The sequence below is a fragment of the Takifugu flavidus genome, chromosome 21, assembly GCF_003711565.1.
Source record: "Takifugu flavidus isolate HTHZ2018 chromosome 21, ASM371156v2, whole genome shotgun sequence".
Lineage (NCBI taxonomy): Eukaryota > Metazoa > Chordata > Actinopteri > Tetraodontiformes > Tetraodontidae > Takifugu > Takifugu flavidus.
The window spans coordinates 5,377,584-5,398,916 of NC_079540.1; the positions used below are offsets into that span (position 1 = coordinate 5,377,584).

General features: G+C 47.7%; 2 protein-coding genes across 4 annotated transcripts in view; both read left to right on the forward strand.

Annotated features, from left to right (window-relative positions):
- The first annotated feature begins 44 nt into the window (after nucleotides 1-44).
- LOC130518747 (uncharacterized) lies at nucleotides 45-3,530 on the forward strand. Its single transcript, XM_057021608.1, has 2 exons — nucleotides 45-1,619; nucleotides 2,132-3,530. Exons 1-2 carry the CDS (start codon nucleotides 1,605-1,607, stop codon nucleotides 3,089-3,091), a joined length of 975 nt encoding a protein of 324 aa, XP_056877588.1. The 5' UTR covers nucleotides 45-1,604; the 3' UTR covers nucleotides 3,092-3,530.
- Nucleotides 3,531-5,140: 1,610 nt separating this feature from the next.
- col22a1 (collagen, type XXII, alpha 1) overlaps nucleotides 5,141-21,333 on the forward strand; it is a 29,983-nt gene continuing 13,790 nt past the window's right edge. Inside the window, exons 1-22 of one of the 3 annotated variants that reach the window (XM_057020788.1) lie at nucleotides 5,141-5,660; nucleotides 7,017-7,167; nucleotides 7,242-7,808; nucleotides 10,440-10,520; nucleotides 13,663-13,774; nucleotides 14,460-14,583; nucleotides 14,709-14,984; nucleotides 15,070-15,150; nucleotides 15,403-15,519; nucleotides 15,622-15,666; nucleotides 15,772-15,834; nucleotides 15,980-16,018; nucleotides 17,334-17,387; nucleotides 17,485-17,538; nucleotides 17,613-17,666; nucleotides 18,255-18,308; nucleotides 18,390-18,434; nucleotides 19,913-19,966; nucleotides 20,050-20,103; nucleotides 20,528-20,563; nucleotides 20,954-20,983; nucleotides 21,107-21,160. In XM_057020788.1, coding sequence (XP_056876768.1) covers nucleotides 7,077-7,167; nucleotides 7,242-7,808; nucleotides 10,440-10,520; nucleotides 13,663-13,774; nucleotides 14,460-14,583; nucleotides 14,709-14,984; nucleotides 15,070-15,150; nucleotides 15,403-15,519; nucleotides 15,622-15,666; nucleotides 15,772-15,834; nucleotides 15,980-16,018; nucleotides 17,334-17,387; nucleotides 17,485-17,538; nucleotides 17,613-17,666; nucleotides 18,255-18,308; nucleotides 18,390-18,434; nucleotides 19,913-19,966; nucleotides 20,050-20,103; nucleotides 20,528-20,563; nucleotides 20,954-20,983; nucleotides 21,107-21,160 — 2,085 coding nt within the window. In that variant the 5' untranslated portion in view covers nucleotides 5,141-5,660; nucleotides 7,017-7,076. The remainder of the gene's footprint in view (nucleotides 5,661-7,016; nucleotides 7,168-7,241; nucleotides 7,809-10,439; nucleotides 10,521-13,662; nucleotides 13,775-14,459; nucleotides 14,584-14,708; nucleotides 14,985-15,069; nucleotides 15,151-15,402; nucleotides 15,520-15,621; nucleotides 15,667-15,771; nucleotides 15,835-15,979; nucleotides 16,019-17,333; nucleotides 17,388-17,484; nucleotides 17,539-17,612; nucleotides 17,667-18,254; nucleotides 18,309-18,389; nucleotides 18,435-19,912; nucleotides 19,967-20,049; nucleotides 20,104-20,527; nucleotides 20,564-20,953; nucleotides 20,984-21,106; nucleotides 21,161-21,333) is intronic. The other 2 variants (XM_057020789.1, XM_057020790.1) reach the window with 2 other exon arrangements.

The window sequence follows — 21,333 nt, forward strand, 5'->3', positions numbered from 1 at the left end:
GCAATAAACACCTTGGGAGCTTTGCTCCGGAAGATGAGAACTCAAGCTAATGTTTGCTCCCTTTAACTTTCGGTAACATAAACTGGGAAAACTCACTGGGAAGTGAAAGATCATGACTATTTGAACAAAAATGCCTTTTTAATTGCCCTTAATTCCCAGTTCATTCCCATTTACCACCCTGTTTTTCACTGGATATTAATCCCCAATGGGATTTTTGGTAAAACAGTATTCGTGTGTGTGTGTGTGTGTGTGTGTGTGTGTGTGTGTGTGTGTGTGTGTGGTGTGTGTGTGTGTGTGTGTGTGTGTGTGTGGTGCCCAGTCCATCCAGTGCTATCTATGTAGCCCTTGCAGTGCAGCTGGATGTTCAGTAGGTGGGAGACTGAGCAGGCAACATATCTTTTTATCCCTTCCCACACTGCAGTAATTATACTGTCAGCTGCGAACATCAGGCAACGCAGAGGGTGACACAATAAGAACAGTGGAAAAGAGGCGTTAAGGCCATCTCTTGGCGCCAAGCCTGTAATTTTGCATCTCAAATGATCATGTAAGTGCAGCCAAGTTGTCGTGCACTGAGATCATCCTCCACCGAGCCTCTGATATGATGAAGCTTTGCAATAAGGCGCCGTCACGCTGCCGTTTCTGTTTGTGCGGCGAGGAAAAGGACACAACGGCGAACAGGATGATTGAGTCCGTCTGCCTGATGAAAAATTGATCTCTACTGTAGGAAGCACAACTGCCCACTTGCCTCATCCATCTCAGCGAAACCCTGCGACAGTCTGTCTCCAAATACAACAAATGATGCTGATGTGGAAGCAACGGAGCCAAAATTTCAAACAAACTGCCGTCCCACTGTGATTAAGATCTGCGGACGTCCCTGAAGGCAACATCTTTGTCTTGTCCAGTCTATTTAAAGATATTTATCCTGGAAAGAAGTTTGGGGCTTGAAAGTAAACTTGATTAAAGTTCAACTTTAGTCATTACTGACTTTATTTGGTCTGATACTGAGTGGGGGCGAGGTTCAGGTAGTTTGACCCCCAGCCCAGACAGACAAATAACAATAGATTTGATTATGTGTAAAATTCCTCTGCTAGCCCACGTTTAACCCACCAAAACCCCACAAATTTGATTCCTGCCAAAGCTGCCAAACTCAAATAAAATCAAGAAACTTTAAAATTTTGTATTCTATTTCTATTTCTTCCACAAAAACAGCGGGTAGTTTTGATTAAGCGAGTAAAAGTGAGGCAGCTTTCACCGGGAGAATTCAAAGAAGTCTCTGGCCCCATCTAGTGGCCGATGCCCTGTAAATACCCAGGCTTTTTTGTTGATTAGTATTGAAATTGGCCTCCTCCCTGAGTTAACAGTCACGCTGCAGATGAGGAAAATAAACACTTGTCAACATGTAAGCTCTTCCACACGCGTCCACAGAGATCACCGGGGGCTCCCACCGTGACCCTAATCTGCAGATAATCACATTATGGTGTTTAGAGCCTGTAGGAACTGCAGAGTCACCTCCCGTGGCCTGATGGCACAGCGCTAACAAACAAGACGGCGATGACGGCAGACTTTCTGCTGCACTTTGACAAGCAAATCGGCAAAAATCTGAGATGTTTCCCAAACCGGTGAGTATGCTGAACCTTCTGAAGGAACACAGCTGCTATTTTAAAAGTGTCTCTGGGTGAAGTGAAGGGAGGGCTGCGGTTCTTGCAGCTGCTTTTAAACTAAACTAGGAAATATTACAATGACATGTTTGTTTTTGATGTCCTCTTTTGAGAAGACTATGGATTCTATAATGCAGCCATCAGTGCTTACAAGGAATAACTAGATATTATTGTTCTTGCTAATGGCATAGCTTTGTTTTAAATACAGTAATTAATTGACAGACATTTCTGTAAACAAACCACTGAAGTAACAACCCATTTATGAATGGTTGCAAAGCGTCACTATCAAAATAACTCACTCCGGTTGAGCTGCAACCATTTCATCTGTCTGCATCTACCAAAATGTCCTTGTCTCAACCTTGACCGTTTAATTCCGGTGACCAAAACAACCCTTTTTAACTTTGGAGTTCCTCTAGTGAAACCGTAGATCCCTCCTCCCATTGCCTTGATCGCTGTTGTCAATCTTTGTCCAGGGGGCTCCCCAGCCAGGAGAAATGTCGGCCATGCAAGTTAAAAATACCAGGTTGCATCTGAATGGTGAGAACCTCAGGCTGGCAGCTAAAAACAGCCACTCCTCAAAGACACCTGGCCACCATGTGTCACTGGCTTATGAAAAGGAAGTGGTGGGTGGCTTTAGAGCCCCCCCACTGACTCTCAGGTCACTCAGGCGTCCATTAGGAAGCACCTTTCCCGATCAACAAGCCAGACGCCCTCATACCCTCGCACCACTGGACCTACCGGAGGATGTGCGGGAGGCTCAGAGGCAAAAACTAAAGCAAGAAGCCAAACCTCCAAATGACACCAGGAAGGTGACTTCCCCCGTGGGACTGAGACTTACAAGAGCAGCGGTGTGTCCCACTGAACCACACAGAGCAACAAGCAGATCCTCCAGGCCTCAGCTCACAAGCTGCACCCCCATGGAGCTCAAAGGAGACAGCCAGTTGGAGGAGGTGGTGTGCCGTGGTACCCTGGCTCCTCTGTACACCAAACCTGGACCCCCAACTCCTCAGATTAGAGCTCATGCTTCTTATGGGACAGAGGAGGCAGCTCAGAATCCCAGCAGCCTCCTGCAGGACACAAGGAGGAGGCGGCTGAGGCTGAGGAGAACACAATGCCTGGAAGAGGATCAGCAAGTTTCAGATAAATCAACAGCAGGATCATCTGTGGAAAAAGGCATTCTGGCTCAGGGTGTCCAGTGCAGAGGGGAGAGGACCGCGAGAGGCCAGCGTCCTCCTGGAAAAGGCATCAGTCAGCCTCCCGCTGCCTCCCTGGAGAAGAGAAGCATCAGGAAGAGCCATCAAGAGGATTACAGTCAGAACCGGCAGGCAGCAGAAAGTGGAAGGAGGGAACAAGTCCTGGATGGTGTCAAGTGCTTCCAACTGGAGATTAGGCAGAAAAAAAGACACAAATCACTCCTCCCCTGTCCCCCTTGAACCCGATTCCTTTAGATCTTTTCCTGCTGTAAATAAAGGGGGGGGGGGGGGGGGGGGGGGTTATTTAGAGGCTTCTCATTCTTCTCAACAAAGAGCAATATTCTCTTCCACCCTTTTATTAAAGCGCAGCATCCGGCGTGTGGTTGTGGGGGGTCTCTGAGGGGACCCAGCACGAACTCACAGCAGCCCAAAGTTTGCTAATGCACATTACTTCCCCCCCCCGCTGCTTCCAAAGTAGAAAACGAATCAATAAATGAGCAGCCGTCAGGTCGCTTCCAGCGACAGATTGTTCCTTTTCCAAAACCCGTGTCCCCGATCGGGAAATGTTCCAGCACGATTGTCCTGAAGAAGCGACTGAAGTGAGGAGGAACCGTGGAGGGATTTAACATTTTCTGAGTCATTAACATTTAATAAACAATGTGAACCATTCATCCGGGAACGAGTCCCGCCTGTTTTTCATATTTCTGTGCTTCCGCTGGGAATCAGCAGACTGAGAATGTGAATGTTCTATAATAAACTAGACTTAAATGTGCACAATATGGTCTCTCCAAACACAACGACAGAGCTACAACGCTAACGATAAGAATACTGATAGCAGCCAGATTAAGATCTGATGTTTTGCTCATAGATTTTTCACGAAGCGAAACTCCAAGCCTCTTTGGTTTCCTGCAACATTCCTTTCCCAAACAAACACCAATATCCAGAAAGTTGTCCCAAACAGTCCGAGGATGCTAAGCAGCTGCTCCCTTTAATTAGACATGTAAGGGGAACTCTGGCTGGTTTGTGCCATAAAACGGTGAGGCGGCGTTCCCACCGCGCTCAGATTGATGATGTGGCTGCTCGTGTCATTAAAATTCTACCTCAAGTTGTGGCCTGAAAAAATGCAGACTATTTATTATTATGTAGGAGAAGAAGGAAAGCTGGGTGCTGATCAGGTGACAGATGGCATCCTCCGACCCGACGTGACGCCTGCAGACTCACGGTTACCTCTTTAGCCATTTCACACTGGGCGACAGACGCTTCCCCAGACTGACACCATTACTCATGACGTGCATCTGCCCCGGACCGTCAGCCTGCTTCTCTTCCACTTCACACTGAGCCTAAACATAGCCCAGACTGCCCTGGAGTCCCTTGGCTACAAAGGCGCTGCAAATAGGCCCAGATTGTAGGCTAACGGGTTTGTTTGTGACGTTCCAATATCGACGGTACGTTTTAGAGAAAGGTGCTGCTCGGCGGCTCCTCGACAAATGCAGGTGAGCTTCCCAATGAAGCAGGAGCTGATAGTTGTGGGAGCCTAAGCGAGGTTAAGTGAGGGGCTGCCAGCAGGGAGACGACGAGATGGATGTTTCCTGGCCGGATGTCTGGCAGAGAGGAAAGGCTGATGTGCATCGATACAGCCCCCCCACCCTGGTCTTCAGCCTGATAAAGATAAAATCAGCATTCTCATGTGAATCCTGACCACCCCTCACATGCACGTCATCTTCAGACATGCAGACCTGCCGGTGGACAAATGACACGTTGAGAATCAGGTGATAACTCGACCAGTTATATATCATTATATTATAAATGTAACGTGATTTAAATATCTATTCCATATTTCTTGGCCTGTTTTCTAAAACACAAATATTAAACTGTTCAAAAATATTCCCTCCTGCAGATCACGTGAGCAAGATCTGGTGGCATCTAATGGTGAAAGCAAAAACTAAACACAAAAGCTACTTTTCCTCCAAAGTGAGTATTTCCTGTCCAGAGGTTTGCTGATGTTGAATGTAGAGATTAAGACAGGAGTTGAAAACTGCACATTAACAAACTTTAACAAATGTTTTAAGTGACCATAGCAACATTCAAGCATTGGACATTCAAGCATTCTACACTTTATTCCTGGAAAATAAAGAATCATAGTGAGAGAAAACAATATAAATAAACAATGTTCCATCTTTAAAACCTGAAAAAAAGGCCCAACGAGCCGTCAAAGATCACACAGCTTCACTTCAAGAGCAGATATTCGACACAGATCTGCACACAGGAGTGTTCTGTAATCAGTCCCCAAACTTAAATACAGCCTTTCCCCAGAAGTGTGCGGCTGGATGAGGCGGCCCCGGCCCGTTACCAGTCCCAGGGTGGGACCACTGTGGCTATCGCAGCAGCAAAGGCTGAAGCTGAGGCGGCTTTTCAGGGCAGAGCTCCACGAGGGTGCAGCTGTAAAGAAGAGGAGGGAAAAAAGGGACAAAAATATCCGGAAAGTTGGGTCTATAATTGGCCGTGCCTCTCAGTCTTTTTTATGTGAGCACAGCCCAGCGGAGAACAGCAGAAGCGGCTCCATCCCCAAGCGAAACCTTACACTTTCACCCTTTGCGGGTCCCTCCTACTCGGTCCGACTGTCTGCAGGCCACCTCACTCTCCTCAGGACTCTGCACGGGATTGTCAAACTGGATCACAGAATGACGATCTGGTCTTGATTGGCGGCACCTGCAGGCGGATTATTTGGGGATAACGATGGCGCTCGGGTGCTGATCAAGTGCCGGAGTGACTCGCGCCCCCCCGAGGCTGCCTGGGCGAGACGGGACAGGTGAGTAAACCAACCTGCTGTCTTCCTTTCACTAGGATTCTTTTATTTGAGACTGCTTCTCTTCCATTCAGACGGTCTGTTCCATGTTTTTACTTTACTCCTGAGTTTAATGTAGAAGTCTCTCCGGTTTACACATTTGGAGCCTGAGAAACACGGTGCTTCTGTTCTGTACATCCACGCAGTCCCTGGTCCACCACCGGGCAGGAAGAGGAAATTGGCCTGATAGGGACCCTGGATTATAAAGGGATCTGTTGTGAGGTCCAGACCTTTACACGAGAGGAACTGCTGGCTTTTATCATGTACCAGCACTTGAATTGAAAGCTTGTTCTTTTCTTTTGACACTTTCCTTATATCCTTCATTTCCTGTGATTTCAAATGGTCAATACCGGTAATTAGGCTGGTTAGCGTGACGCAGCTAGCTTGCCTCATTAAAGTCAGCAAATCTGATAAGGAGAGGCTGAATCTGGACACAAACACAGGACTTTATTTTCCACCCAGTCCATATAATTCAGTGTGTGTGTGTGTGTGTGTGTGTGTGTGTGTGTGTGTGTGTGTGTGTTGCAGGCCAGGTCACCAGGTTGCTGTTTCTGTCTCACCTCTAAGAGCAGACTCCAGCTCTTTAAAAGTTATTTCACTTATAAATGGAGATGCATTTGAGGGGGAAAAATGCTTTAAAGTGAGTAAAAAATGAAGCCACCATGGTGTCATTTGCTTGGAGATGCATCAAATGTAACCAGGAGTTGTTTAGCCTTTAAAGAAATCAGAGTTGGAGTCCAATGGAATGGCTGTGGTTGAGATTCCTCAGGTGTGCAGCTCATTTTCCACGTTTCCTCTCAATGATTCTTCTCAGTGATCAAACACCACAGAAAATGTATCAACATTTACCTGAACACCAACAACTTGTAAATGAAATCAGCCCATGAAACCATAGCCCAGCCAAGCAAAAGTAGAGAGGACTATGGCTAAAGAACTGGCCAGTGGACTTCATTCAGCATCTCCCCTAGACCCCCCATGGTGAGACTCCCCCGCTGGGGATGAGTCTTTGTTATGTCTAGTGCCGCTCACACGTGAGTCTTAATGACAGGCCTCAGAACCACGGCAGCACAATGAGAACAGGACTACTTTTGTCTTTGTATGAGAGTTTTCCTCACAGGTCCTCCTCAAGGCTTCACATCCAGCTCCAAATTATAATTCTGTGTTGTGGTGGCTAAATATTAGATCATCTCTCATTTGTGGTGGCACCAGCCTTTTACTGTTAGTTCTGAGCCGTCCTGGGGCCGAGCGGTGAATCTGGGGTAAGATGATTCCATTGTCTCCTGAAGTGTGTCAGTGACGCGTCCATGAACTTCTCCGCAGGTCAGGAGAGCTTGATGGTGGTAATAAGCTAAACCAATACGCACCCAAACATAGGCGCAGATGGAATATCGCCTGGGATTTCGGCTCAGCCTGGTCGTGGTCATCCTGGTCTTGACTCTTTCCAGAGAGAGAGTAGAAGCCCAGAGGGCAGGTACGACTTGTTGTGACTGGAATACGGTTGTAAATTACCTGCATGTGACTATTTCTTCCTGTGCATCCTGGCAGGATGCAAGAACGTCCAATATGACCTGGCCTTTATCCTGGACACCTCATCCAGTGTTGGGAAAGATAACTTTGAGAAGATCAGGCAATGGGTGGCCAACCTGGTCGACTCTTTCGACGTGGCGTCGGACAAGACGAGAGTGGCTGTTGTTCGCTACAGTGACAGACCCACCACCGAGTTCAACCTGGCCCGGTACAGGACGCTGGAGGAGGTGAAGCGCGCCGCTCGCAACATACGCTACCTGGGAGGGAATACAATGACGGGGGATGCTATCAGCTACACCACCAGCAACATCTTCACAGAGCGGAACGGCGCGAGGCCCACGGCCAGAGGCATTCAGAGGGTGGCTATCCTTCTGACCGATGGGCGGAGTCAGGATTACGTCCTGGAGCCCTCCAAAGCAGCCGCCAAGGCCGGCATCAGGATGTTCGCTGTCGGCATCGGCGAGGCGCTGAAGGTGGAGCTGGAGGAGATCGCTGCCGAGCCAAAGAGCGCGCACGTCTTCCACGTGACCGACTTTAATGCCATTGACAAGATCAGGGGGAGACTGAGGAAGAGGCTGTGTGAGAGTGAGTCCGCCGACGCGCCTCTTGCTCTGCACACCTTCAGTTTGAAGCGGCACATGCTCAAACGTGCACTTTGGGAGAGTAACACCCTGACCACGATAACCCTTCCCAGCCACTGAGCTTGCACACTTCGCTGCTGCTGCTCTCTCATTTTAATTAACTTGTAAATGATAACTTTCTAACCAGCACATATCTGTGGTCCAGTAACCTTTGTGACCTTTGAGGTGGGGCTGCACTCGATAGCCTGATTTAAGCTAAGCTAATTTCTACTGGGGTCCTGAGCAGTGGAATGGAGCATACTTTGGCAAAGTTAATGATTTAATATCAGCTTAAAAAGGGACAATCACATCATGCTGCTGGGTTGAGGGTTGAGGGTTGAGCTGTGGCAGCATGATTGTTTTCAGAGAGAAGATGGGTGCTTTGCGCTCTTGTGCTAAAATTTCCTGCCTAAAATTAGCCAGACGGGGAAGAAAAGGACGCCTCGGACCAAACCACAATCACTTAAAACACAAACGGACAAACGGAAGTAGCAAGACACCCAGATGAGCTTCGACAAAGTCATATTTGGCAAATATTATTCGATGTTTAGTTCTGCTTCAAGGGCGGATCGTCTTGCAAGGCAACAACATAGAGTCAGCTCAAAGCCCCTGACCTTTGACACTGCTCCTTGACTCCATAGATTTAAACCTGTCAGCAAATAATGTCGGCTATAAATGATCACACGTGTGGTTTATACGCAAATAGACTCAGTCCCCAGTACAACAACCTAAAGATTACACTTACACAGAAGTGTTTTCTTTTGGTAATCCCCCAAATCAGCGAGCGGGAGCCTCTAAGTGAAGCCTCCCAGTGGTCAGAAGAACTGGCCCACTGAGTAATGTGAGCTATTTTCACCTAGAAAATTATAGCTGTGATGTTCACGCGGGTCCAGAGCAGCTGTCCTGGCACTCGTGTCTGACATTTTCACCTATTTAATCTCCACATCACGACTTCACCGTTCCACGAGCTCCGTGTAGACATGTTAACGCTAATAGCCAGGAATGGAAATGATGGTTTTTAGGCGTGTAGCGCTCATTTCTCTGCTGATAAACTGCCTGAGATGTTTGTTTTCAAAGGGAGGTTTCACTCTGCTTCCATTTTAAATCACAGTCAGGTCCTTAAATTATAGCTTCAGGGCCACGAATGCAGGGAGTAGCTCAGCTCTCCTGCATGCTAAGTTTCTGTACCGCCATTTCAAATCAGTCTACAGTCCTCCTGTCTATATTGAAGTAGTAAAAAGGGGGAAAGATGTTAAAACAACAGAGGAAGCGGAACAGAGAAGACAGCTCCTCCTGGATGGATGTTTATTAGGCATCCTCTGGGCAGCGGGAAGCAGAAAAATAAAGCTCGTCGACAGAGCTGTCAGCCTAATGAACAGCATAAAGGTTAAAAGCTACTCTGACATGACAGCTTTTTTAATCAGTGTAATTTCGGAAAATTGCAGGCTTTGATAGAACATTAAGAAAATCAGAGTGTCGTGACACATTGGAATGCAGATCATATTTGGGGCCAAGTTTTAATGAGAGCATTCCTCTGAACAGATTGATTACAAACTGATGAAAGGCCCTTTCCTGGGCTGTCACTGCTCACCAGCGACACAAGCACTCCAGCTACAGCTCCAACCTTCACCGCTGCTAATAAACCTTTACTTTTCTGCAGGAATTTAAATTAAACTCTACTCTCAAGACTTAAAAAATCGGACAACCTGCCGTGCATGTGTCCACGCTGTGTCGAGCAGTGTGATGCTATGTGATACTCTGCAGCTTATTTTTACCTGACACCGTGAAGCCGTCACGGCTGCCAGTCTCTGCATGCCGGTCTTGTTTGCAACTGAAACGCACTGAGCAAAGTTCAAACTCAAGTTCTTCCACTTCGTCCTCAAAGAACACGACTCCTCTGGTGAACCGTGGGTTCACTGGTGCTTTTCTGTTTTTGAGCTTTATGGTCAAGGGCAAGGTTACCCGGAGCCCCCTTCCACCATCCAGCTACAGGCTGGGGGACAATAACCCTTGATGTGACCCTCTGCTGATGTTTGCCTTAATCGTCTGGTCCTTCACCAAGGGCCGCCTGGACCCTCTTGGGGTGGTGGCAACAGGCAGCTGCTCCTGGGGTCATCGGGTCACGGCGGTAATGTTGCAGCCCAAAGAGGGTGGGAGAAGAAGATGCTTTTAGTTATTTAAGGCAAGAAGGATCCTATCGGCTCTCAGCAAATGTTTACCTTTGGCTAAAGAGAATTCCTATTTTCTCGGGTAGTAAAGCTCCATGTTGACACAAATAGAAAACATCCCTCCTGCCAATGAAAGCTCAACCCGAGACGGTTGCCTTCTCACTGTCATCGCCCTCGAACACAGACGTGTGTGTTGAAATATAAAACTGAGATGTGTCGTCCACACACACACGTCTACGTCCCAGCAGTCAGACGGCAGCAGAGCGGAGGAGACGGACAGTCGTCACTCCAGTTCACATCAAATACCAGAAGGAAGGCTGGATTTAAGTTAAACACCTGCATCATTGGCCTCCACAGATGGTTTCAGTCTGGAAACGGAGATATATGAGGTTTTTTATCCCGACTGACATGTTGTCCTCTCTCTTTAGATGTCCTGTGTCCAAACATGAAGGTCCGACCTGGCCGCTTCAAGCCCGACAGCAGCAGTCACGGTCTGGAGGAGGTGCCAGGTGCGTAAAGTCCTGCCTGTCCGGAGCTGCTAGCCCCCGGTGCGCTGGATTTTCAAGCCAAGTTTTTCCAAAGTTCCAACATTTGCCCTTTCGCATGAAAACGGAAAAGAGCGACGCAGGCTTGTTCCGTATCCACAGTCTGCTGTTTATCCGGCACAGAAATTGCTTTTATTCATGACTTGGAGAGGGCTGCTTTCCAAATCTGTTTATATTGTGCTGTCAAAAATTCAATATACTTGGAAGCTTTCTGATAGCTTGTTGTTTATACCAATGTCGATCTCTCAGAGGAGATTAAGTACTTGTTTTGGAAGCCTCTTGTACAGTCATAAAAGAAATCGAAAGGTTTATCTTTCCATTAAGTCCTGCATGATCTTTGACATGACCTGTCCCGATAACAGGCTTCAGAGGCTCTAAACGGGGGCAAATCAAGCACAATCTCATCAGAAACGCTCCCGCTCACGTGCATTTCTAAACTGAGCTGGGCCAGTTTGAAGAACTGCTCAGGATTTTTCAGCAGCTCTTGATCAACGATAATCGGTCATTAGAAACCCGCCGCTGGGAGCCGTGCGGCCGTGAGGGGTCTGCAGCAGGATCGTGTTGGGGGGCAACGGAAGAACATCTTCCGGAGTTCCTGGAAACAAAGTTTTCCAAAAACCAGGTCATTGTTATTCCCGCCACATTCCAGTTCTTGTGTGGATCCCAGCCTCTGGTAGGGAACTCAGCGTAGCATTTATCCAGAAGGTAGGATGTTGTTACAGGGCTGTCTTTTGGGAGCGCTGAGTTCCTGTCTGTACCTTCCACCCACATACATCACGCTAAGAGACAAAACAGATGCCCAGTCCTGACTGATGTGACTCCCTCTGTGTGGAACTGGAGGGAAAGAAGAGACCCAAAAGTTGTTTTTAACAATGTTTGACTCTTAAATCTCCCAACGTTCAGAACTGCAGCCGGTGTTAAAACACGGGGGCAGTTAATGCGGGTTTCTGCTCAACTCTGGTGCCAAAGTGTGTTTTTATCGGATCTAAAGGAAATGATATATTTTAGCCAGGACGTGATTGTTGTTGCTACCTGCAGGTTTGGGTTGGCCCCAAAACGTTGGCCACTGTTTTTATTGCTTATATGCTGTTTCCAGTTTGTTCCGAGGCCACGCCCACTTAATTACCTGAGCTCTGCGGTCGGTCACGGTGTTCCACTCCTCATGTTTTATACCTCTACTCGATCAAACAGCGAAGCTTGCTGAGGCTCTCGCGGCGCCGAAGAGCCTGGATGATGTAGGTTCCCACTACTTTGCTGGAGGTTTGAGGGCTGAACTTCTCAACCTGAAAAGGGTTTCTGGAAGAGCAGCCAACCTGTTGCCATGGTTACTGCATCTGTATCACCAGCAGCTTTCATTGTGCTCATGAAGACAACTCGAGTGGCTCGTGGACCTTTTGCAGCTGATTGTGATTCGATTGCCGAGCGGCCTGTGGTTTGGTTCAGACTCGTATTCATCAGGGGCCCCCTCGTCCGACCCCTCGGGGGGGCTGAGCTGAGCTGTCTCTATCTACCTCTATCTATCTGCTGTCTGACACGCTCAAACATTTCCCAGCCGCTCCGAGAATCCGGCTTTTCCCGCACATCACCCCCCATCGGTCATTCTCAGCCGTCCAAAATAACCTCTGGGGTTGATTATACGCTATCCTCTGCCAGTCCAAATTACAGCCCTGCGCGCCGATGTACCGCGAGCAGCCAGGGAAACGGCGTGGTGAGCAAACACGCACGGCGGAAGGGACGCAGGCCAGCAGGGCTCACAGCTGCAGCCGCCATTTCACAGGACCGCCGACAAACGTGTCCTCAGAAGAGGCCACTTACATTCTAATGTGCCTTTTCCCCCTTAAATATATAAAGAAAGATGATCCGAGGGGGTGTGTCCTGTTGTGTTGATGTCATCAAAGATCATCTGTGGTTGCATCTTATCTTCTTTTTTTAAACTGTTCTAGACAAACAGACAAATGCGAAGGAATATTTCACTCTGTGACTGAAATAGTTTGGATTTTGAGTCTGGCAGCCGCGGCTGCTGCGTGTTTGGCACTTTTGGATGGTGTGATTTGACTGCCGGGAGGTGACAAACAGTAAATTCACTGCATTTTTGTGGCGCTCTAAAACAAACGAGTATCCAGCAGTATATCAACGCGGTCGCCCGACGTGCACACAAAAATATCCGCGGGCCTCGGGAGGAAGATCAGACCCGCTGGCAGCAAATCCAGCCGGAAGATGCAGAAGTACCGAATGAATTATAGATCAGGTCATCATTTCTGATGGAACGGCCTCACATGGACCAGCCGACAGGCGCGACAGCAGAGGTGAAACATATCGACGGCGTCAACGCCAGCAGCTACACGTGCACGTTGGTAATTGTTTTTCAGAAGCAACAGATGTGCGTGAGAAGCCTCCAACAGTATGGTGGGTGGGCAGTCATCCGCCAGCGCTAACGGAGCATCGGAGACGCTGAAATAAGGAGGCGTTTCCTGGAGAAATCCAGTTTTTCCTGTTATTTTACCCTTGTTTCACAGGAGCGGCCTGCGCCCGACCGCCTGTTTCCAGGCTGCTTCCACCACCACCTCAATTCTCGCGGCGGAAACCTCACCTTTTATACATTTTGTTGCGTTACTGATGATTTTTTCCGAGGCTTCCCTTGCGGTGTTGGCACAGAGCGCTGACAGAAGAGCGGCAGCGATGTGCCGCGTAGCCCGGCAGCCTTAGTCATGTTTGAGCTCTTGTCATTCTGGCACCGCTGGTTGCTACGGCAGCTGCTTGTCGTACAAGGGAGTGTCCAAACTCCAGACCATCAAATACGGTCTGTGGTCCGACCGCATCAAAGCGGCAGCACGATGCAGTCAAACACATGCTCGGGCGCACACAAGTACATGTGGAGCTGCTTAAATTTCCCTCCTATTCAGTCAGACGGGGATCTCAGGCCTCCTCACAACACCGAGTTTGTGGTGGAAGTGACCCAATTAAAGCCTCAGTTTACCCCAAGAAACCCCATAAAAGCGGAGGTCAACCTCAGGGCTGTGTGTCTGTCACGCTGCAGCGCTGTGATCGCCTGTCTGGCTGAGATATTGTCTCAGGTCCAGGTTTTTTTTTTATTGTGTTGCCGCAGGGTTCGACCTAATGGCGTACTTCAGCGTGAAAGAGATTCTGGGGACCAGAGAGGATGATGGGCAAAGTTCTTACGTTCGCCTCGGCACAGTGCCCATCGTACAGCAAACCGAGTAAGTGCTTGTTTGATATGTTGAGCACGATGGACCCGCTTTAAGAAGCTTTCTAGTATGAGCCCTTATCCCTAAGCAGATATTTATACCCTGTAATATGACTTGTCCCCATGACTAGCTCTAATAGACTTTCTCTGATATTAATAGTTGTGCGTCAAACAAGAGCTAGTCCAGATCTGCTAAAATTGTTAATATATATTCCAAAATGTCATTAATGGGTAAAATTATGTATAATAGATGTAATAGTTTCAGCAAAGTTGTGTTATATATGACGTTGGAAGTCACTAAACTTCATTTTGAGTTCTTGGAAATTGTCATTTTTATGATTCCACACATTATAACACATTTATATACATTATAAAAATACTTCAAGTTTTTCAATAATATCAACAGTCACGTGGTTTTAATTGAATATTTGCATTCTTAAAATATTAAATATAACACAGTGTGGATGTTACTTTTGCTCTTGCTAGTTGAGGCTAAGTAGCACAGCTAAAATTCATCATTACATTAGCTTACAGGGGGAAATCAAATATTTGGATTTAAATGATGCAAAATTGATACAATTTGTTTTTATTATTCCATACAAATTTTATGTGTAATCTGTTTAAAGCAGATAAATGTAAAGTGGACTTTGTTGTGAGTCAGATCATTGACAGAAACCATGTTTTTTCTTTTCCCGCAGAGACGTTTTTCCTCAAGGTCTTCCTGACGAATACGCCTTCGTCACCACCTTTAAGTTCAGGAAAACCTCGAGGCGTGAAGACTGGTACCTCTGGCAGGTTTTTGACAAATATGGAATCCCACAGGTGGGTCAGCCGATTGTGAACAGGAGCTAACGTGACTTTTATGTGTGTGTGCGAGTGTAGCTGGTCACAGGGGGAATCTGACTCTGGCTGAGCTCACTGACGCCATGGTGTCGTTTCCCCCTCAGGTGTCGATCCGGCTGGACGGTGAGAACAAAGCGGTGGAGTACAATGCTGTCGGGCTGACAAAAGACGCTGTCAGAGCCGTGTTCAAGAACCCGGAAGTGGACAACCTGTTTGACCGCAACTGGCACAAGATTGGCCTCAGCGTGGAGGCCAAGTCGGTGTCGCTGTTCCTGGACTGCAAACACATCCAGACCCTGCCGATCGAAGAGCGCGAGGACATCGACATCCAGGGGAAGACGGTGATCGGGAAGAGGCTGTACGACAGCGTGCCCATCGATGTGAGCCCTCTGCGGAGATACCAGGTTATCAATGTTAAACCAAAAGTGTGGTATTTCCTCAGGACATTTGCCCCTTCTCTTACAGTTCGACCTCCAGAGGATGATGATCTACTGCGACTCCAAGCATGCGGAGCTGGAGACCTGCTGCGACCTCCCCAACGGACCTGTGAGTCCATCCCCCACTCTTAGTCTTTTTAGAAAAATGGAAAAATATCTGTAACTTCAAGCAAATGCTCAGTCTACAGTGTTGGTATGAAGATACTTATTTGATACTTATAAGATACCTTATTTGCTCCCTCTGGCTCTCATTTTTACTGCTGCATCCGTGCGGTGATCCGTTTATTAAGCTAGCACCAGCTAGCATAGCTGGTGCAGTACTTTCATTTCACCACTGGTTTCCTACGATGTCTGTATTCAGTGTCCTAAGAAAGTGGTGACAGAAGCCCCCCCGGTGCAGATACCAACCCCAACACCAACCGTGGGGGAGCAGAAGAGAGGCCCCCAGGCGAACTGCTCCTGCTCCGCAGGTGTCAAGGTGAAGTCGCAGCGTCGTCACACGTTATCCCTGTCTGTTAATCCTTCAGCTTGGTGGGAATCTTCAGTGGAAACAAAAAAGGCATCTGTATTTTTATTTCAGGGAGATACCGGAGCACCGGGTGTAGCAGGTCCTAAGGGTGAAAAGGTCATTTATCACTGCTCATGAGTGACATTCGTGTGTGACAAAAAGCTTTTTTTTTGTTATATTCCAGAGTGGCTGCATCTTTATTGTTTAAATGTACGTTTTCAGGGTGACACTGGATCTAAGGGTGCTGTAGGACCACCTGGAATCAGAGGAGAAAAGGGAGAATCTGTACGGAATCATTAATTTAGAGATCAAAGCAAAATATCAAAGCAGTTTTAAGAGCGCTAATATGCAGTCCAAAGTGCATGCCTCCCATCTCTGCTTTTCCTTTTGCCTCGATAATAATTGATCTTTATTGATTGATTATTTGCAGGGCAGCTTCAACTCTGTCAGAGGTGACAGAGGTGAGAAGGTAGGTGGACCTGACCTCTCTCCGATGCTGCATGCTAACCCTGCAACGCCTGCAAGGCTTTTTCTCTTCCCAACAAATGTCATTTCATTCTTTTCCCTTTTTTTAAAGCTCTTTCCTGTCAGGGAGTGTCTGTAGGAAAATGCTAATAATAGTAGCTATGATTGTCAGAATTACAGGACAGGTTACCACAGAGGACGTGCAGCACAGAGGCTAGGCCCACGCAGACACCCACCTAGTTCAAATCACAGCCTGAGCGCTGCCTGCCTGTCCCAGATGTGACGTTCGCAGTGTAATTTACGTGTCCCTGAACGCCACATTCAGACCCTGTTGATGAAACACTTTAAAAGACCGTAAGAGGTCTGGAAGACGAGACTTTCTTGTGTCATCTTCTGTCGGTAAAGCAGTAGAACTTCCCAGAATCTGACTCTGTTTTCAAAGAGCAGCACACTTGTCGCCAGCATGACTCGTTTTTAATGGCGGATTTAATTTCATTTTACACTTCCTGCTGCCGGAGACCTCAGCGGTCTGACGGGGCCGCGTTCCATCAAAACTCTTGAATGCGGAGCGTCCCTGTTGCTTTTCTGTCTCCCTTGCATGAGCACCTGTCTGCCGTTTCTCGGAGAGACGACCCCCATTTTCTTTTGGTAAAATTTCCCCTAAATCTGATGCACGAACGTGACGTAACCCAAGACGGAGCCGTGGTCGGGAGGGGCTCCGGCGGCCATTGTGTCACATTGAGTCCGCCTTAATTGCGTCTTTAGCTGACAAGAACAGGCAAATCCCCGTGTAGCTGCGTTGCTCCGTCCTTTTAGGGTGCAGTGAGGTTGGGGCGGACGTCTCCTGATCCTGATGTCATTGCTTTCAGAGAAATGACGTTTGCTTAATGATATAAACTCTTAAACTAATTAAAGAGCAGGGTTGTGTGTTAAGTGGGTTATGAAGCTGAGGGAAGTCTTGTGGCGGGCCAGACCCTGCGCTACCATGTCATTTTAGAACCATTACTTCTTCCTGAGTCCAGATTTCACAATCCCAAGGAATTCCTGCGCACAGCCTTGGATGCAACCAAGCGTGTATGATGCTAAAGGGTTTTACATGACTTGTGAAGCCTCTTATCTCCTGGAGTCTGTGTTTGTGTGTAACCCTGAATGTCAAATAACCCTGGAACCCTTTTTGTTCACTTCATGGTGTCCCTCACCTCATCGTGCACTAATCCCTGTTCAGGTTGACGCCGTGACAGCACGCCACCGTGGCCGGCCTCCGTGCATGCGTACATGTAACAGGACGCCCGGTGTAAACGCTTACCTTCTGTTCGCAGGGTGAATCGGGCAGCGTAGGGTTGCCAGGTCCTCCTGGACAAAAAGGAGAGAAGGTGTGCCCACTGTGAACCGGGACGAGCGGAGGAATTCATGGAATAGTGCGGCGGGTGCACTCACTGGTTTTAACTGTGCCTTATCTCCCTTTAATAGGGCGTCGGGGGTATCCCGGGTATCGATGGGTTACCAGGAGATAAAGGAGATATAGTAAGAGCCAGACTGTCAGGTTATTTGGGTTTGAGAAGCCTTCGCAGATATTTATGTGCGTCTGTTCTTTACAGGGTGAAACAGGAGTGGCCGGTGCTCCGGGACCGCCAGGCATCGCTGGATTAAAGGCGAGTAAATGGGCTCGTTCCTATTTTTAATTCGGTGCAACTGCGAGAAGCAAAGGGTTTGTTATGAGTCTGGCTCAGACCCAAGTGCTGCTTTTGGTCTGTTAAGTGGGCATACGTGCAGTTTTCTGGGCAATTACCTCTCAGACGTTCATCGATTTCCTGTGAAAAGGAGGGCGGCGGCGTTTGGGGAACGGGGGGGTCGGGGGCGCTGGTTCGACTTTCTCGGGGATGAATCGGCAGCTGATGAGGGAGAACAGACAGGCGCTGGCTGAGGACGGACCGGCAGACTGTGACCAGCCCATCCCTGTAGAACTAGAGGGAATGATGGAAATGAGAACAACGCAAAGGTCAGAGGTCGAAACAACGCAAGGTCTCCGGCGGTGGTCGTTGGTGCTGGTGTGTGTGTGTGTGTGGGGGGGGGGGGGTCTCGTCACCGACAACTGTTGTTTCTTTTTTAAGGGCGTCCCTTTCTCTTCATCTCACATTGATTTGGTGCCGACTCAGCGCTCCACCGGCTGGCCTGCTGGCACCGCTGAGTCAGGAGTCGAGTGGCCATTAACATAATTTGCTTCAATTTATATCTCACAGGGAATTCAAGGGGAGGCGGGAATTCCTGGCATGCCCGGACCGCGAGGCGTCCCGGTGAGCAAATGTGAACACTTCATCTCAGAGCTGACAGGACAGTATTCAGAACTTCAATTGTGTTGTAATGTGTTGCTTTAGGGTGACGCTGGGATAAAAGGTGACAAGGGAACTTCTGGAGCCAGAGTAAGTCATCCTTCGTGGCATCTTTTGTATTGAATTGGGTTGTTTTTGTCTGTTTGACAGCAGTTGTACACATCCTTGACAGCTAGCATGCTGACTAATAGCGATCCGGACTACAACAACCCACAATTCCTTTTGCTGCACAAGCAATCGCCCCCTTGTGGAGGCTTTGCAAATAGCAGCTAAATAACACATTATTCAAGACATTAATCACCTATTTGCTTTAAAAATTGAGTTATCACATGTTAAAACCACATGTTAAATATATTTTGGTTAGAATGCCTCAAACTGTATGGAAAGGAAGTGAGCATCTGGTCTCACCGTGTGTTTTCCGCCCAAATGTTATGTTGCACCAGATTCCTGGTTGGAAAACACATCTGCGCTGGAGGTGAGGGTGTCAGCAGGTGCTTCATGTTTACTCCAGTTGTACTTCAGTAATCAAAGAGCCGCTCATTAACGTTCCGTGTTTTCCCATGTCAGTTTCTGCAAGGGCCATTAGCACCGACAAAGCTGGCTTGATTTCTTTCAATTTTCTTCGAGAATTCATTCATTCTTCTCAGAAGAACAGACAACCTGGGGGCGTAATCGCCCAAACAGATGTGCCCTCCCCGGTTTGCTCTCCACACTTCCTGTCTGGGATTCAGAGGGGTGTTTGTTCATTCAGACAAATTCCGACATGAGAACCTTCACATCCATCCTTCGCTCCAATGGAGAAGCCAGGTTGTTATTAAAGAGCATTCTCACATCAGCTTCCTGAATGAAGTCAGGTTTCAGGGATTTGGAAAACAAGGCTATCAGGTGTCAGGCTATCGGGGTTCGGCATGGATTTAAATGAAAGGCTGAGAAGGAACCTTTAGTATCACCGCCACTGATGACTTCCACACGTGGTGAGAAGATGTGGAGCAGGTTCTCGTTGCACTAAAGCTCCGTTCAGACATCCTGATTCAGCCGGTCGTGCACCCGGCCAGTCAGCAATTTCCTCTGGGTGAAAGCTGGGAAAACACTTTCACCAGTGGAAAATGATTAAGGGAAAAGGTGGTTCAGAGGAAACCTCCTGGGGTGCAAGTCTGATGATTAAAGAGGCACACGTGAGTGAAGATGTGAGCTTGTTGGGGGGATGTTTTGGCCCAAACTGTTGCATATTTTACACCAATACCTCTCACTAAAGGCAGTGAAGAATAGTGATGTCAAATATATACAAGTTGGCATCATTAATAAAGCCAATCTCATTGATGGAATTAGGATAAATGGATTCATTTAGTCCCGATGTAAACAATATTTTAAAAATAAATTGCTCGCTTTGTGTCCATAAGCCAAAATATAAACCATATTAAGCCCTCCGAGTGATGTAACCTCCATCATTTCCCTTTAATGCCAGATATTGGTTGTCCAGATGATGAATTCCACCTTTTAAAAGGTTTATCAATGGCAACAGTTGGCACACAGTTACTAAACAGGCGTTATTAAACCTTTCCATTAAGGGCGAGTCGGGCTTGGATGGATCACCTGGCAAACCTGGTCTCCCTGGAAAAGATGTAAGTCCAAAACCAAAGTTATTAATAATTGATCCGCGAATCATTTTGCTAATAATTCTCCTTTTTGCCCTCAAACTGATCAGGGTTTAAGGGGACTGGCTGGTGTACCTGGGCCCACTGGAATCAAAGGCGAGAAGGTAAGAGCCAATGTCGCTTGGCAGGTTTAATGTTTTAGGCCGTGCTGATATAAATCACCCCAGAAAGGTGTCATCAGTTCCAGCCTGCACCCAGCAGACATTCCTCAGCCTCCTCCGCAGCGGCCGAGCCGCCTCGCTCGTTTGTCTGGAAAGCTAAACTACAGAGTTCATTTGTCTGTGTTTAATTATTCCCTCTGACGAGTCCTCCATGCACACACACACACACACACACACACACACGGTGGGGGCGTGCACGGCTCTGCACCATTCGCTTTCCTCCGAGGCCCTGAATCTGCACAGTGTGCAGCGTGTGTCATCAGTGTGGTCGCTGCTGTATCATTAGCGTATAGCCGGAGGTGCCTGGTCCTGGAATTCCCTTGATTCTAATGAAGGGTTCTTCATCTTTGTGTGCACTCTGTCACAGGGAGAAAGGGGCCTTCCTGGATTACCTGGAGATGTGGTAAGTACTGAAATAGAGCCAATATTTAAAGTGATATTTACAGTAGAGGGCATAAATCCAGGGCCTTTACCCATTCTCCAGGACTGCGTGGGTCCCCCTGGCCTCCTTCCCAGTGCAAACAAGTCTTATACTGGGTTAATTGGTTACCCCAGTGAGTGGGTGGGGTGGTTTTTCTCTGCATGTCCTCTAATGAACTTGGAATTATTTCAGAGTGATTACCGTGCACACAACCGTGCACACAACTGTGTAACAGCGTGCGTCATCAAACTATTATTTTTGCAATTTTATTGTTATAAAGGAGGCTGAAATGAGCAGTTTTGGAAGAAACTCCCTCCTGTTTCATTTAGACAAAGAATCTGACCACCTTATTTATTCTTATTGTTTTTTTAGGTTCAGAGAGAAGGGTTACGTGGTGAGAAGGTGGGGAACTCTTCAATTCTATACATTAACTGTATCCTTCATGACCGGTGTGGGCTGAATACGGCTCCTCGGTGTGTTTTGTGTTTATTACAACATTTTAATCATCTTACTCGTGTATTTCAGGGTCTTCCTGGACCTCCTGGTCCTCCAGGAGCCATTGGCCCCCCGGGTCCTCCTGTAAGGAGTCTGGTTTGCTATGATTTGTGTGTGTGTTCTTGTAAATACCCCATAGTGACACTTTTGGGGAGTTGAGGGCATTTTAGCTTAGCTTTAAGGTTAAGGTTAAACATAGGTTAAGGTCGGGGTAACGGTTACAGTTACAGTTGGGCATTTAGCTGTGGTAGTTAGCA